The sequence below is a fragment of the Python bivittatus genome, unplaced genomic scaffold (genome assembly GCF_059951505.1).
Source record: "Python bivittatus isolate LINGU-HERP-01145 unplaced genomic scaffold, Pbiv_v1 ctg000160_np1212, whole genome shotgun sequence".
Taxonomy (NCBI): domain Eukaryota; kingdom Metazoa; phylum Chordata; class Lepidosauria; order Squamata; family Pythonidae; genus Python; species Python bivittatus.
The window spans coordinates 11690030-11706719 of NW_028277076.1; the positions used below are offsets into that span (position 1 = coordinate 11690030).

The following is a 16690-nucleotide window of genomic DNA, read 5'->3' on the forward strand; positions in this document are numbered from 1 at the left end:
ACGAGAAGAGTACAGGAAGGAAGAAAGGAAGAACATTTGGTACTCCAGCCTGGGAGAAAGGTAATGGGGGGACACAGCTGAGTCACTGAAATCTTCCATGGCTTTTTCTCTCTCTGGGCCTAGGAGCTGGCCAATGAAGTGGTCGCACAGAAGAATGGCACAAGATACGGTGATGGCCATTAACTTGGAAGGTTTTAAAAGGGGGCTGGTAAAACTAGAGGAGGAGAGATCTTCCATGAGCTATTTGTCTTGAAGACTCAGTGTGATCTTTGGGTTAGAGGTGTGAGGAAAATATACCTTTGAGTAAAAGAAGCAAGTTTTTAGGGGCCTCAGATGAATGGGAGTGCCTTAATAAAATTGAAACACAAAGGAATGTGCAGCACCTTTGAAGCTGGTGTGAACTAAGCTGATTGTAAACTCCTTATCACAAACATCCCCACAGCAACTTAAGGGAGGATGCCTTCTTCCTGGCATTTGGCAACTTGAACTAATTAGTTTCTTCTTTTCTTCTTCCTAGTAGATAGCAGTTGTCCTTGTAGATAGCAGATAACAGAGGGGCAGAAAGTAACTTGAGAAGTATTGCTATTTAGGTATGCCTGCATCATCATATGAATGTGTATGTGTTCTTTTTCCCTTCCCTTTCCTGTAGAACTGTATAAATATCAGGGCATCCATTTTGCCTACAAGGGGAGTGTCTTCCACTAACCCTTGGTGGGGTCCCCCTCCAGCATGTCCTGCCTAATAAACACTGCAGTGAAGCCTTGATTATTTTGCCTTTGGGCCCTGTGTTTTGATTCCACAGAAGCAGTGTGCCTTTAAATCCCAGTTGCAGGGGAACAACAATGGGAGAGGGGAGGGCTCTGTCCCCTGCTTCTGAAGCATCTGGTTATCCCCTGGGACAAACAGGATGGGTCTTGGCCTGATTCAGTGGGGCTGTTCTTGAGGTTCTTGAGAAAGTGCAGCAGGAAACAGGAATTCCTTTAAGTGTTCGTTTCCATGAATGTTCACTTGAGGCTGAGTATGTACTCTGAGCAAATTTGTTCACCATTTCTGGTCTGCAGAATTCACAGACCTCAGGTTCTGTCTAAAAACAATGTAGATCTAATGTCTGTTAAGAGAATTGGTAAAACTCTCTGAGCTGCTGCAATTTGAGAAAATAATGCATCTAAGTATGACCTGAGTACTATTTCCTTGTACAGTGAATTATTCCAGACCAGGTAATTGTGTTGGATTTATTTCTGGCCCTGTAGACAAGTTCTAGGCCATTGGTCTGTATAATGTTGTGGACATGGTGAACATGCTTTGGCTTTTAATACAAAAATGCGACTGTGTATATGAGGAGATATGACTCCATAATTCCTTGGGTGATATGACTGCAATAAATTTTGCCTGCATTTGTATTGTGGCAAGCTCTATGGAGAAGTGGTTGCTTTCAAGCTTGGAATTTGAAGTGGAGCATCTGCTCTCTTTGAAAGACTGAGCAACTAAAGCAGGAGAATGAGATGCGGTCCTGTTCACAGGTGAAAGAGTAACGTGTTCTGTGTCCCTTCCCAAACAACTTTGCAAAGGGTCTTTCAAGCCTTTTGTGGAGCTGCTCCTGCTCACCTGTAGTGCAGGTAGAACTGCAAGGTTCATGGGAGGAGAGTTTCCATCGGTACATGTCTGCTGGACTCATATTTTGGCCCTTTCGGAAAAGCTTCAGCCGGTTCCTAAAGAATGAAGAGCATGAATTAAGCAGAGTTTTTCTGACACAACAAATTTCAGAAAGATAAAGGTTTGGGTCTGATTGAATTTGGAAAGGCATTTTCATAGTTACTGTGCTTAAAAAAAATAGTGTTTTGGATTGTTTGGTTATAATAGAACATACCTGTCCTGTTCCCCAAGCAGAATCCCCAGCCTGGTTAGAGGCAGAGCTTCCACTGTCTAGAAATAGAGAGAATGGGATAAAGATACCCACAAACAGAAACAGTTCCATTTATACAAACACACACACCCCTTTAAGTTGGATTGTCTGTTATATGCCAAAAACAGCTGATTTCATGCTGTGATGCCACTTTACATAATGACTACTTTACGGTCTATCCCAAAGAACCCCCTTTAATAATGCTGTACGTCATTCCAGTTTGACGCCTGTCATGCTCCTGGTCCAGACCAGTTTATCCTCCGTTGCTGTCAGAAATGGAGCAGAGGGAGGAGCCCCGTCTCAGCTGGAGGGGGCTCCCAAGGTGGGGAGCAGCTGCCAGAAGGCTGATGGCTGAGAGCTGGAGGAGGGTCTGTTCTAACCATTCAGTCATTTCGAGACAAATTAAGCTGAGAAATGGGCTCTCCATCTTAGGAAATGGATTCAATTCTGTCCAGCCCCTGAATAAAAACTGGCCATTACACCAAGTGGCTTCATGTCATGAAATGATTTGCCTGTAATGGAAAATTCTACTTAAAGGCTTCAGTATAGATAGCTTGTATTCAGTCAACTAGCCCTACTTGCTAGTTTTAGTGGAGCTGAAGGTGCAGAGGAGGAGGAAGAGGAAGAGGAGGAGGAGGAGGAGGAGGAGGAGGAGGAGGAGTGGGCCAGAAGACAAGGCCAACACAACAATCCTGGTACCAGGAGGAGCACTTGAGTGCCCCTCTTTACCCTCCCCTTTGTTTGAGGCCGCCTCTGGTTTCTCCTCCCCCCCCCCCCCCTTCAATGGTTTATACACTAGAAGGGCTTTCTATGGGACCTTTGGGTGTGGGGGAGGGGTACGCTTTTAGTTGCTTATAAACCTATGACATTCAACTTTCAGTGGTAGGTACAGTCATCTACCTTCTTTGGGGAAGTCAGTCAATTTCTGGTCAGGATGCTGTAGCATTCTGTCAATCATTGTTACCAAACAGTGTTGATACAGATGCAACACTCTCACTTCACACAAGTGTAATTCCAGTCAGTGGTTGGCACTTTGTAGCTGCTCTGAACCGAATGCTTCTTACGCAACCCTGTTCCTCCTCCACTAACAGTTCTGCTCCTTAGGGACGTGAACATGTGGTTGAAAGGTCAGTGCTAAACACAGCCTGGGAGATGACACGCAAGGTTTCCAAAGGACAGGAGGCAAACTGGGACTCCCTGAGGAGACCCAGGCCTTCCCTGTGACTAACAAAACCAAAATAAATATATGTAGATGTGTAAAACTTTGCAGAAGGAGGAAGTTATTAAGAAAATATATATAACATGCAGAAAGTTACACAATTTGCAGAACTCAGTCTTCCTTGATATACAATCTGCAGAAGAAGAGTGTGCATGTGTGTGTGCATGTGCTAGTAGGTCTCTGCGTAAAGTTACAGTCCTGCTTAATATTCTTTGTTTTAAGGAAAAAAACCCTTCCAAATCTACAGGTTGGGCACATATTTTTTGGCCCGTGGTACTTTACTCCACTGCCACCTTCTTATGCATAGCAGAAAAGGACAAGCTATTCTGACACATAAATCCTGTACATATATGCAGTATGCCCTGCAGTGCATGTGTCCATTTTGGGGTGGTGTGGGTTTTGTGGGTTTGTGTGTGTGTGAGCATGTGTGCCAGGGTTCCAGAAACTCCCGTTTGCTTCTCCCTGAGAAGTTCTGAATGTCTCGGGCTGACTTGTAGGTCATCAGCCGAGTCCACAGAGCTCAGCATCCCTGTTCTAGGTCAAGAGGCTATTCTGCAACTTTACCATAGCTGACCCTCACAGCTACACTCAGAACAGCTTTGCTGCTTGAAAATGGGCACGGGGCGGGAGTGTGGAGAAATCCTGTCTCTGAATTGCCAAATCAGGGCCGATCACATTTCTCGACAGCAGAAGCTCTGGAATAATTAATTCCCTTCCTCTCTTTTACGAGCAAGGAGACTGCAAAAGTGCAGCAGTTCTTGCTTTTTGTTTTAGTCTTCCTTTTAAGGCTTAAGTAATTAGGTTGCAATCCCATGGACATTCACCTGGAGTAAGTCACATGGAACACTGTGAGACTTACATCTGAGTAAACATGGACACAATTATACTACATGAAGCTTTTTATGTCTGTGCCAAAAAACCCCAAAAATTCCAGAAGACCCAAAGACAACCTATCTTCAGACTAAGAAAACTGCCTGAACATAACCGTGACAAGCTCCACTTGATCAACTAAAAATGGTATCAGGATTATACAGTCAGTCAGTTTCCCCAGTCTGCAAACCGATCAACAGCAGGAAAATCAATTTTTAAATATTGAAGGACCAGTGAAACAAACACATTGTTGCACAATGCAGAGAAATTCCTAGAAGGGGAAAAAAAACTGATTTTCATTCTTGATTTTCAGAGTTCAACCATTGGGTGAAGTCATCCACCAGCACAAGGTTAGGTACCATCGGTATGCTGGAGATAACCAATTATACATCTCTACCCCGGGCCAACCAAGTGATGCTGTTGAGATTCTTTCTTGTGCCGAGATGGGGCTTCAACCCAACCCTAGGAAGACCAAGTGGCTTTGGGTTTTAAGGCCCACGGATCCGGAGGTTTACCATTCTTAGCAGTAGGACCATTCTTGATGCAGACAGAGCTGGTACACAATTTGGAGACCCTCATGGTTCCTGTTGAAGGAAAAGGTGGCAGTGGTGGGCACAAGGGCTTTTGCCCAGATTTGTCTTGTGCATCAACTGCAGCCTTTCCTGGATTGGGAGGCAATACTCATGGGTACTCATGCCTTGGTCACCTCCCAAATGGATTGCTGCAATGTGGTGCCCTTGAAGACCACTTGGAAGCTGCAGCTGGTCCAGAATGAGGTGGTGCGGAGAGTTGTGGGTGCACCTCAGTACACCCATATTGCACTGCTATTCCATGGGCTGCGCTGCCTCCAATAGGTTTCTGGGTGCAATTCAAGATGTGGTTACCACCTATAAAGCCCTTCAGGGCACAGGGTGGGATTATTTGCAGAACTATCTTTCCCCGATTGTTTCTGGCTGGCCCATTAGATCCAGCAGGTAGGCATGCTCCAGGTCGTCTATTAAGCAGTGCCCCATCTGGTGAGACCCAGGAAGTGGGCCTTCTCTGTCATGATGCCTACCTTTTGGAACACTATACCCTCTGAGATTCATTTGGCCCCAACCCTGTTGCCATTTCATAAATCCTTGAAGAGCTAGATGCTCCCCCAGGCATGGGGCCTGTAGATTGGATGAGCCCACCATTGTGGTTTTCTTTGGCATGACTGTGGTTGTGTTGTTGATTGCCCTTGAGCACCACTGTGTTGTTGTTTATGTTGTTAATCATGATTTTTGTTTTGTTCATTTTTACTCCTATGTTTGCCACCCAGAATTGTGATTGCGAGATGAGTGGCTAAATAAATAAATAAATAAATAAATCAAATACACTTTGAAATTACTACTTTCACTCTGCAGCTTGCAATAATTAAATGCAATCCTCCCCATTAATCACTTAAAGAATAAGCTGACTAACACTTAAATGCTAACTGCTCAGTTACTTTGTGTACAACCATTATTTGAGCTATGTATCAGTCCTAATTGAGGTGGGGGTCTCCAGGGAGAGTAAAGTTAATGCTTGACACTCCCCCACTTGCCAGGCAGTTAGACCACCATAATGGTGGGCATTTTTCAGCTAATGACAATGAATGCCTCTGAATATATGAAGAGGCTCTTTCTTCTTTTAACTAAATAAGCCCAAATTCTAAATTTATGATGGGCATACACACCTTAAAAACTTTGGGAGATCACTGACACATTGCCCCAGAAATGGAGCATTTGATGGCAGAATGGTGGAATTTACCACATTTGTCTTGGAACAGCCATGCAACTAACAGGTTATTTGGTCTTTAGAACAGAGCTGGTTGCCCCATGTTCCTTCACTTCCTGTCGTGAGTTGTGTGGGAGCTCAGACCATCCCCCTTCCCAGGAGTCTATTCTCCTTCTCCCCAGTCACCTTCTTCAGATGCCTGACCATCGGGACTTGCTGCCTGGAGCACCAGAGATTGAGAGGAGAAAGTCTAGGGAGAAAAGGGTAGAAGACAATGCAATAGGCCAGTTCAAGAAAGGCAATAAGGGAAAGGAAAGGAAAAGAAAAAGGAGATGTGTCAGTGCAAGGCTGAACAGAGAAGACGCGGTGCGAGAGGGGAGGCAATAAGATTGACAGACTGCACAAAAGTCTTGAAAAGAAATCAGTGCAATGTTAGACACACTGCTGGTTACAGCCTTTCCTGGTACCTGTGAGTGCCTTGAATTGTTGACCTGGACCACAAGGATCATCTAGCTCAACCCTCTGCAATGTGCCAGAAAACCAATCAAGTCATCCTCAAGAGGTGTCTGTCCAATCTTTTCTTAAAAATCTCCAGAGATGGAGAACCCAAAGTCACTATGGATAGACTGAGTGCCTGGAGGCTTTGTTTGACCTCTGTGGTTCCAGGGACACTCCATCGTGTACTTCCCCATGCAAGACTGGAGTCCTCTTGGACTCACAGCTCCTACTCAAAAAGCAGGTGGCAGCTGTGGCCAAGAGGGCCTTTGTGCAGGTTCCCCTTGTGCCCCAGATGCACCCATTCCATCACATATGCCTTGGTCACCTCTCGACCGGATTACTGTAGCATGCCATACATGGGGCTGCCCTTCAAGGCTACTCAGAAGCTACTTCTGGTCCAGAATGCAATGGCATAGGCAGTGATGGGCCTGCTGTGGTATGCGTACATATCCCCACCGCTTCACAAGCTGCACTGCTTGCCAATTGGCTTCTGGGGTACAATTACCTATAGTCTTGTATGGCTTGCAAGATCATCTGTCTACACAATTTAGCAGAGGGTGCATGTTCTGGGTGCCCACTCTAAAAGAAATTGGGGGAGCCTGGGACCCCCAAAGCGACATTTTTAGCAGCAGCCTCCCATAAATCAATCAAAATTCTTGTCCTTGTATGATATTTCTCAAATAATTACATTATTGCTATTTAAGTTAAGAGATTTGTTTGTACATTGATAGATAGACAGATAATGATAGATGGGTGTCTTTAAGCCTTAGGCTTTGGTGTAGGGGTTTCATGTTCCACGTTCTCTAGGCCTGAAAGCCTGCTGGGTGTCTTTGGGATAGGCACTGAATCATAAACTAATAGAAGGCCTCTATGAGTTCACAGAATACACTACACCACTGCAAAACTACCAAAATGAAAAATAATCAAGCTAAATATGTTCTGTAAATGAAGATACCGGTCTTATAATCGCTCTGTTTAAGTGTATGTGAATGCCATCTGACATAAGGGCTTCACAGAAAACACTGTGGTGGCCTTGGCTACATGGGTGTTGTATAAAGCAGACCCTTTAATTTGCTGCTGTGATCATAGGACAGCCCCAAACAAGCCAAACAACGTCATAACCTGGTTCATGCACCACAGTCAAGCAGTGGCTGGGTTCCATGACACGCTGAGCCACAAAATGCCCACCTTCTTCTCAGCTACGAAGGAGGCAGTGCAACATTTCTGGAGCAAGACTCAAGAAGACTTTAAAATAGAGGTTAATTTAGAGGTGGGATGAAGGACAGCAGTTTTTTCAAAGTCAAGAGTTGCATTCTGAATTGGGCTGAAAAATGTACTGGCTGTCATTTTCCAATTTCAACCAGCATCAGTGTGGTTGAATTTTATGCCAGGTTCTGGATTATTTTCAGAATAGCCACCGTGACGCTGGATCAGGGCTCGCAAGCATCACATCTTAGTCCACCCTCACCCATGGAATCTTCCTGGGTGATTTGGGGCCAGTCAGCCCTATCAGAAGACTTCTGTTGTGGCCATACACCTCAATAGATGGCCTTGATAAAGGCCAGAGATAAACCCACTAAAAGAACATAAGCAGGTTCATGGGAAATGCATTGCAATAATTTGTCATGGATATCCCTAGCTGAAGCATCAGTGAGGCCAGGACTAAGTTGACTTGCCTGTCACCTCTGATTCAGACAAGTCCAGCCCCTCAGGTCACACTGTTAATCTTTTCCCCTGCATGCACCTCAACCCCCATTCAGACACTACGTGCCCCCAATGGAAGCACCGGTGCAGGCCATTTGGAGACTGGAGGTATCATAGCAAAACTTTGAGATAAGAATAATATAAAATAGAGGTTCCTACCATCAAGGAAGGACAAGAACTACCTCCTAACAGTTTGGGATAGAAGGGAACAATGGTCAGAAGTGTAAATACCATTGACACACCCAGAAGATACAAGTACACTGCAGTCCTACCATCCAGTTGCAGGCTCAGGTTATCTAGGACCAAGATAGCTTCCATTCCAAATGATACCAGAACCCACACCCAAAGGAACCTGTTTCCTCTAGTTTCTGTTCCAGCTTAAAACAACAAATATCTGTTTATAACATCAGCAGTGTACCTTTTTTCTTTTTTACTTGAAAAAAGTTTTGATATTAAAGAACCTAATTTTACTCCGTATATTACATTTTTCATTTACTTTCAAAATTACCATAATTACCAAAAGGAAATTTGACCCTGAATTTAAAATGATCTCTTTCAAAAAAAAAAAAAGGAAGAGGAAAAAAAAACAAAATACAAGAATCCTGTGCAATGTTCAATTTCTCAAACTTGTTAACCAAGGGTTGCCAATTCCAGCTTAAACCAAATTAATTGCCTATAAAATAAGGCATCCCATATGTAAATTTAATCCACCATGAGTACATAGAGTATACACACAGGTTATCATTCCATACACAAATTACTGTCTTTACACACCCACACTTACATACATCTCTTTCCTCCTTCTTGTAGAAACAGAAAAGGAAAGACAAGGAAAGGGTTAGTGCTCCAAGTAGAAAAGAAAAAAGAAAGGGAGAAGTAAAATGAAATGAAGGTTGGGTAGAAGAGAAATTATGCAGTATTTAAAGATTTTTGCACTGGGCTCAACAAGCATCAGCTTCACTCTTAATACATCCCACTGAGTCCAGTGGTGCTCACTGCCATGTTTAGAACTTTTGAAATCTTGTTGTCATCTCCTCCTCTTCCAGGGGAAAGAGGGGTGCATGCCCCACCACCATGGGGGGGGGGCAAGTGTGCATATTAAGACAGACAAGAGAGAAGTCCCTACCCTCATTTCTGCCTCCATGTTGGGGAGGATACTCTGAGGAGAGAGAAGGTCTTCACTTGGCATGAGTTTTTATTCAGGCAAATGTCCGACAACCTTCTCTTTTTATAGATGTTTGTTTTGGAAGGCAACTCAACTTTGTTTTTAAATAAGAGTATCCATCCAACTTACCGTACAGGCCTTCATCCTGAAATGCATTAGAAGCAACACCAAAACAAAATTTCACTTGCCAAGGAGCATCCTCAACTCCTTACCTTGTTTTCTGAGTTCTGTTCCCTTGAGGACTGGCAGCAGAAATAGTGGCATTGGAAACCTGAGTCTCTGAAGATGTGTTGATGGCTTCCTCGTGGGTCAGCTCCATAAAAGTGCCATTAGCAGCGTAAGCCAGCAGGTCATCACTATCATCATAATCAACATAGAGATGGTCTATTTCAGGCCCCAAAGCATTGATGGGGTTCACTGGAGAAAAGATACTGTTCAAGGTCTTGTTCCAGATGGATTCTTTCAAATCTGACATCTTATCCCCAAGGCTATGGATGATTGCATTTTCTGAAAGGAATTCTTGAGAAGGGAGAAGGGAGTCCAGTTCTCTTCCATTTCCTTCCACCTTATAATTGCTTTTAGTTGCATTTGACTCTGGAATGGGAAGGGGGGGAAAATCAAAGATAAATGAAGAATTGGCCAAATTCAAGAAGTGAAATGGAAAATGTCAGTTGAGCTACATCTCAGAATTCCAATGTTCTAGTGTTCTCATCTTTATAACTCTTGTTGCAAGGATTGTAAATCCAATCTTTATAATTCCATAATGCAGATGGGGAATTCTGAGGCTGAGAGACAATGCTGGGTTCACACAGTATATCCCATGGTTTTGCTGTAAAATAAAACTTGGTACATCTAGAGTTACTTGGCAGAGAGAATCTGGAGCCCTGGACATGGCCCAATTTGACCCAGTTAGTTCGATGTGACTCACCCAGATTTGGAAGGAAATTTAGCAACAGAGCGCTCTGTTCTCACACGGTATGGGAACAACACAAATAGCAGTAACTTTTTCATTTCAACTTTTCAGACTGTTCTAAGGGGATAATAAAGCATGCCAAAATTCATGGAAGTGTGTGCAGGCTTTTCAAGTTAAGCACCTTTAACATCTCATTTTTTAAAAAAGTGCCCATAATTTGCTCCAGCAAAAAATGTGATGTTATTTGGTACAATGATAGCCATTACGATGGGAAACATGCTTGCTAAATATTGCACAAATAGAACGGGAGAATGTGTAAAGGACAGAGTTTTTCACAAGAAATACGGTGCCCCTTCCTGAATGAGATGAAGAAGATTGTTCTGGGCTGGGGTAATGTATAGGGAATTTGGAGTGAGGTACAAGCTGTGGAGGCACTCAGTAATGATCACTTAAGTATAGGAAGGAATAGGTAATGTTACATGGCCCAAGGATTCCAGAGACGCTATATAGCTGCACAGAATATGGGGGAGAAGCAGGAAGAAAGTGGAATGCAAGAACTGAAGGGTACAATTTGTTCAAAAAGAACAGGTCACACCAAGGGGAGAAAGCATGGTATTACATATGAAGGAAATACACGCACACATTGAGATCAGGAATTTGAGGGTCTACCCAGAGCATCTGGATAGGAATACAAGGGGAAGCAGCAAATGTATTCTTGGAGGTAGAGTTAGAGATTGCCAAACTAGGCAGACGATCTGGAGAAAGTCCTCCTGGATTAATTTCTAAATGTTTATGGAGGAAAGACACAGTAATAATAGGAGAGTTCAACTACTTGGACATCTGTTGGAAAACCAACTCAGCCAAAATGGCAAGGTCCCAAAATATTCTTCTGTGGCCTTGCTGACTGTTTTATTTTTTAGGAGGCTAATGAAAAACAAGGAGATTGACTCTCCTAAAGATCTGAGTCTAAGCAGTAGAATCCTTGCAAGGAAGTGATTCTCTTATTTTGGGGTTTAAGGTTCTACAGAAAAGGGAATTGGTCATACATCCACACTAGATTCAGGAGATCCAATTTCAACATGCTTTAAAAAGTACTAAGCAGAATCCCAAGGACTGAAATCCTCAGATAAAGGGAGTATAGGGACATTGGGAACTTCTCAAAAATATGTTATTGAAAGTAGGATTGCAAACCATTCCAATGAGAAAAAAAATGGGGAGCTGGGGTGTTTAGGAAAGGGTGCATAAAGTTCTTTTTACTGAATGAAAAGGTAAAAGGAAATGTACAGGAAATGGGTGAGAGCCCAGGGTTGGGGGGATGGAAGAGGTCTAGTTCACCCTCTGATGGTTGTATGATTGGGTGTCCCTGACAGTCTGGTGAGAGCGGACTGGCTGGAGGTTGCTGGGAGTAAGTATGGGAGGGGGACCCATTAGTCAGAACTGCTGAGGCCTGGATGGGGTGCAATAGGCTTCGCCTCAACCCAAGCAAGACCAAGGGACTCTGGGTTTTTGGACTTCCTGGTACCGGGAACCTTCTATCCTTGGTTCTGGATGGGGTAGCACTGTCCCAGATGGACTTGGTGCACAATCTGGGGGTCCTCCAGGACTCGTGCCTCCTGCTCGAGGAGGAGGTGTCAACCTTGGCTAGGGCAGCCTTTGCACAATTTCCGGTTGTCAGTTGCTCCTGTTCCTGGACCACAGTCACTCATGCCATAGTCCACTCCCGCTTGGATTACTGCAATGCACTCTACATGGGGCTGCCCTTGAAGAGTATTTGGAAGCTTCAGTTCCTGCTCTGCAAGCTGCCCTGGCTCCCAGTGTGCTTCTGGGTGCAATTCAAAGTGCTGGTTGTCCCCTTTAAAGCCTTTCATGGCCTGGGATCGGGACTGTCTCTCCCCAGTTGTTCCTACCTGTCCTATCTGGTCTAGTAGGATGGTCATGTTCTAGGTACCATCGGTGAAAGCGTGTCAGCTAGCAGGGCCCAGAAGGAGAGCCTTTTCTGCCATGGTGCCTGACCTTTAGAACCTGATTCCAGCTGAGACCAGACTAGACCTGATCCTACTGGCCTTCATAAGGCCCTGAAAACTTGGTTTTGTGCCTGGGCCTGGGACTCTGGGTGTGCAATAGAGCCCATCTCTTGGCCTTGTTGATGGTCATGTTTAAGATGCTTGGCTGCTATGTCTTTTTATTTTTCTATTTATCTATTTTTTTGTAAGCTGCCTAGGGTCACGTATGTGAGATGGGTGGCTATATAAATCAAATAAATAAATGGGAAATAATCAGTGAGGTATATCAACAAGTAGCTAATATTTGCAGAATGAAAGTTAAGGCAGATGCAGAAAAGGAACTTACGGATTTGTTTCAGTTTTGGTCCTTTTGAATCAGTGTTGATTCTTGGTGACTGGAAGCGGTTTGCCCTTCCCAGGGCTGAGAGGCAGGGAATGGCCCAGGGTCCCCCCACTGGCTTCATGCCTAAGGTAGGGCTAGAACTCACAGCCTCCTGGTTTCTAGCCTGGTGCCTTAACCATGACACCACACTGGCTCTCAACTTAGGTTTGCAAGAATCTTTTTGGCTATATTGGTAGAAAACTGAAGAAAAAGAAAGGGGTAGATTCCTTGCTTGGAGAAGATGTCAGGGTGTTTAACAGGTGATGGGCAGTAAAAGTTGTAATTATAGAGCGTCAGGCTAACATGGACAATTTAAGTTTTCAGAACAGACTGGAATGATTACACCCAAGAGCCTTGAAAGAAGGACCTCAACATCCTTTTCTCTCACCTTTTGAAATCATGGAGGCTGGGCATTGTGCCAGAGGACTGGAGAGGGACAAATGTTTTTTTCTTCAAAAAGGGAAAAAAGATGGTTAATTACAGACAAATCAACTTGGTATTGATACTAGGCAAAACTCTGAACTGTGTACAACAGCTGATTTTGGATGATTTAGGAAAGAATGCATTGCTTGACAGGAGCCAGCATGATATGTTAAGAACAAGTAATGCAAACCTACTTTGCCTCCTTTTTTTCATAGAGTGACCAGCTTAACTGACCAGAGCATGTAGGGAGGTAGTGTAACCTGACTTCTGTAAAGGATATGACGATGTCTCCCATGAGATCCCAGCAGAAAAGATGGCAAAATATGTGCATGACTGTGCTACCATTAGATGGACATGGAACTGCTTGAAGAATTGTACCCAAGGAGAGCACATCAAAGCCTCTGTGTCATGCTGAAGTCTCGAATGGTGTACTGCAGGGCTCCTTTCTAGGCCCTAAACACTTCAACATATTTATAATGATGAGGGCTTAGAAAACAACATTATCATATTTGCAGGTGACACAAACGTAGGGACAACAGCAAACACCTTAGAAGATAGCTTCAAGATTCAGAAGGATCTTGACCAACTGGAACACAATGGGTAGAAACCAACAAGATGAACTTCAACGGGGGCAAATATAAAGTCCTTCGTTTGGATGAGAAATATCAAAGGCATGAAAATAGGATGAGGGGAATCATGCTGGGCAGCAGGACATGCAGAAAGGACCCTGGTGTCTTGGTGATCACAAATGAACTTGAGCTAACAGTGTGATATAGCTACAAAAAAGCAAATGTAATCCTAAACCACATCAATGGAAATATAATGGCAAGCTTGAGAAATGAAAAATTGTTCCTCTATTCTGCCTTGGCCAAACCATCCTAGAATATTTTATCCAGTTCTGGATGCTACATTTTAGGAAGTACTTTGACAAACTGGAGCATGTCAGAGGAGAGCAACTAAGAAGATAAGGAAACTGGGGGACAAAAACACCTTAGAAGAACAGTTGGCAGCACTGGGTATGTTTAGCCTGGAGAAGAGAAAACTGCTGGAAGGCATGACAGCTGTCTTCAAGTACCTGAATGATGATCATGAAGAAGATGGGTTTAAATTATGAAGAAGCAGATTTCAGTCAGAGATCAGGAGGAATTTCCTAGAGATAAGAGCTGTTCAGCAATGGAACAGGCTGCCTTGCCAGGAGAGGTGGAGGTGTAATTGTTCAAGCCAAGGCAGTTGAAGATGCTTTAGCAATGGATGCTGTACTGGGGAGGTGCTAGATAACCTCCAAGGTCTCTTCTGTTACATTCTATGGCTCCATCTTTATACAGCCTGCCTCATTTTTTAAATCAGATAACTTCCTTAATAGACGATGGGAATGCTGTACGTAGAACTTGATTTCACCAAAGCATTTGGTAAGGCATACAGTGACATGTTGATTAGCAAGCAAATTAAATGTGATCTGGATGTCATGACAGTGAGTGGATGCACAGCTGAATCAAAAACTATACTGAAAGAGTTCTTATCAATGGTTCCTCAACAAACTGGGGAGAGGCATTCAGTGAGGTGGCACAGAGGTCAGTGCTGGATCTTCTATTCTTCAAGCATTAATGATTTGGATGAGGAGGTGGATGGACTACTTATCAGATATGCAAAGGGTACAAAAATTGGGTGATATCATTAATACCTGGGAACACAGAACAGAATTCAAAACAATCTGGATAGCTTAGAGCAGTGTTTCTCAACCATTTTAAGATGCACAGACTTCAACTCTCAGAATTCCCCAACCAGCATGCTGGCTGGGGAATTCTGGGAGTCCATACATCTTTAAAATGGCCAAGGTTGAGAAACACTGGCTTAGAGAAATGAACTGAAAGCAACAGAACAATGCTTAATGTTTTTCACTTGAAAAAACAAATACTTGGCTTGCTGCTTGTGAAGACCTTGGAACAATAGTTGATGGCAAAATGAATGGCCAGCTGTGCAATGTGGTGGCAAAAAGGCAAATATGCTTTTGGCTACATCAGTCCAGATAGTTTCCAAAGCTCTGAAAGTCATTGTTGTGTTTGTCTAAGTGAAGGCTGGACAGCCATCTGTCTGGGATGCTTTAATCTGGATTCCTGCTCAAGGGCATCCAGCTTGAGGGCTCCCTGAAAAATTACACCCATAGAAATGAAAAACACAGCTTGAATGTCTTGCTAGAAGAAGGCCTTTGCTCCAAGAATTTTTGTGGCCATCAGACAGGACCTCGACAATGGGAAGTCATGCACACCCTTAGCTGTGGGTCTACTCACCTGCGGAGGGCTTGCTCTGCAGGGCAGGGCCATACTCAGGTTGGGTCCTGGGGTTGACTTCATTGGTTTGCTGCATCTTGCTCAGCCCCAAGTCATCCCCTCTCTCTTGCCGGCCAAACAGCAGGCTCTCCAGGCCGCCATTTTCTTGGGAGAGTGTGGCCAACAGGCTGGCATTGAGCTGAGCAAGCCCCAAGAGGAATTCTCCTTCAAGCTCCTTCTTTTCTTCACTGTCTGATTCAGAGAAGCCGAAGTATATCGGTGGCCTGTTTTTCAAATGAGGCCTGGTCTGAAGGGTATATTCATATGTTATGGATGGGTTCTTACCATTTTGGTTCCAAACCTGGAAGAAAAGGGAAAAATGCCACACATTCTGTCATGTAAAAGGGGAGGGGGGCATGGTGGATCTATGGGGTATGAAAAAGCCAGGAGCTCGAAGGCCCCAATTCTGGCCGAGGAGAGGAAACAGTATGTGATCAGCCAATCCCCTCTCTCCGTTGACACAAGGGTGTCCAGAGAAACAGAGGAAAGTGCTCACCCCGCAATGCCTCCCCCCTCAAGGAGACCCTGGGGCTCGTCTTACACTCTGCCCCTCAATGAAGTCCACTGGGCATGTCGAGAATCACAGGCCATAGGACTAAGGGCGCCATAGAGGCCATACAGCCCCACTCCTGCCCAAGGCAAGATTGGCTGAAGCATTGTGGACTGATGATTTGTTTGCTCAGGTTCGTGTGTCGCTGCAGTTCTAATGACTGGGAGTGGCTAACAGCAAACCTACACAGAGTAAAACCAGATAAAGCAGCTAATTATAGTAATCAATACCCCAACCTTTCATTCATCCCTCAGTGCTTTTCTGAAGAACCAGGCTTTTCCCACTCTTTGAAGGAACAATAAAGAGGGAGGGATCCAGATGCCAAGGCAGGCTGTTCCACAGGGGGGAGGACTTTGACAACCCACCTTTTGAATTGTGCCCATCAGTTTCCCTAGTAAGGGTGTTACATGGGTCATCACAAACTGAGTGGGACCCCCTCTCCCCAATGGTTTCTACCCATTCCACCAGATCTGGTAGCAAGGGCATGTTCCGGGTCAACAAGATTCCTAGGTGGGTCCTAGGAACTGTGCCTTCTCTGTCATGGTGCCTGTCCTATGGAACAGCCTCCCTCTGAAGATACAGATGGCCCCAACTATGCTGCCCAGTTCTGGTCACCACAGTTGAAGAAGGATACTGGAAAGAGTGCAGAGAAGGTCAACAATGATGGTGAGGCTTGGAGGCTAAATCCTATGAAGAATGGTGAAAGGAACTGGACATGTTTTCTCTAAAGAGGGTTAAAGGGAGACCTGATAGCAATCTTCCAATCCTTGAAGTGCTATCCCAGGGAAGAAGGGTTGGATGTATTCTGTGTAATGCATGAGGGCAGGAGAAGAATCAGTGAGTGGAAGCTTTACAGAGTGAGGTCCAAACTCAAATTAAGGAGGAACTTCCTGACCGTGAAAGCTATTAAACAGTAGAACAGCTCCCTCCTGAAGCTGTGGGGGTTCCATCATTGGAGGTTTTCAAGCCAAGGTTGGACAGCCTTTTTTCTGG

General features: G+C 44.3%; 1 protein-coding gene across 3 annotated transcripts in view; it reads right to left on the bottom strand.

Moving 5' to 3' along the window:
* Positions 1-16690, bottom strand: part of ADAMTSL2 (ADAMTS like 2) — a 54637-nt gene that overhangs the window by 17042 nt on the left and 20905 nt on the right. For all 3 annotated transcript variants that reach the window (XM_088147258.1, XM_088147257.1, XM_088147256.1), the window contains 3 exons: positions 15109-15448; positions 9312-9693; positions 1606-1709 (listed from right to left, as the gene is read on the bottom strand). In XM_088147258.1, coding sequence (XP_088003384.1) covers positions 1606-1709; positions 9312-9693; positions 15109-15448 — 826 coding nt within the window. The remainder of the gene's footprint in view (positions 1-1605; positions 1710-9311; positions 9694-15108; positions 15449-16690) is intronic.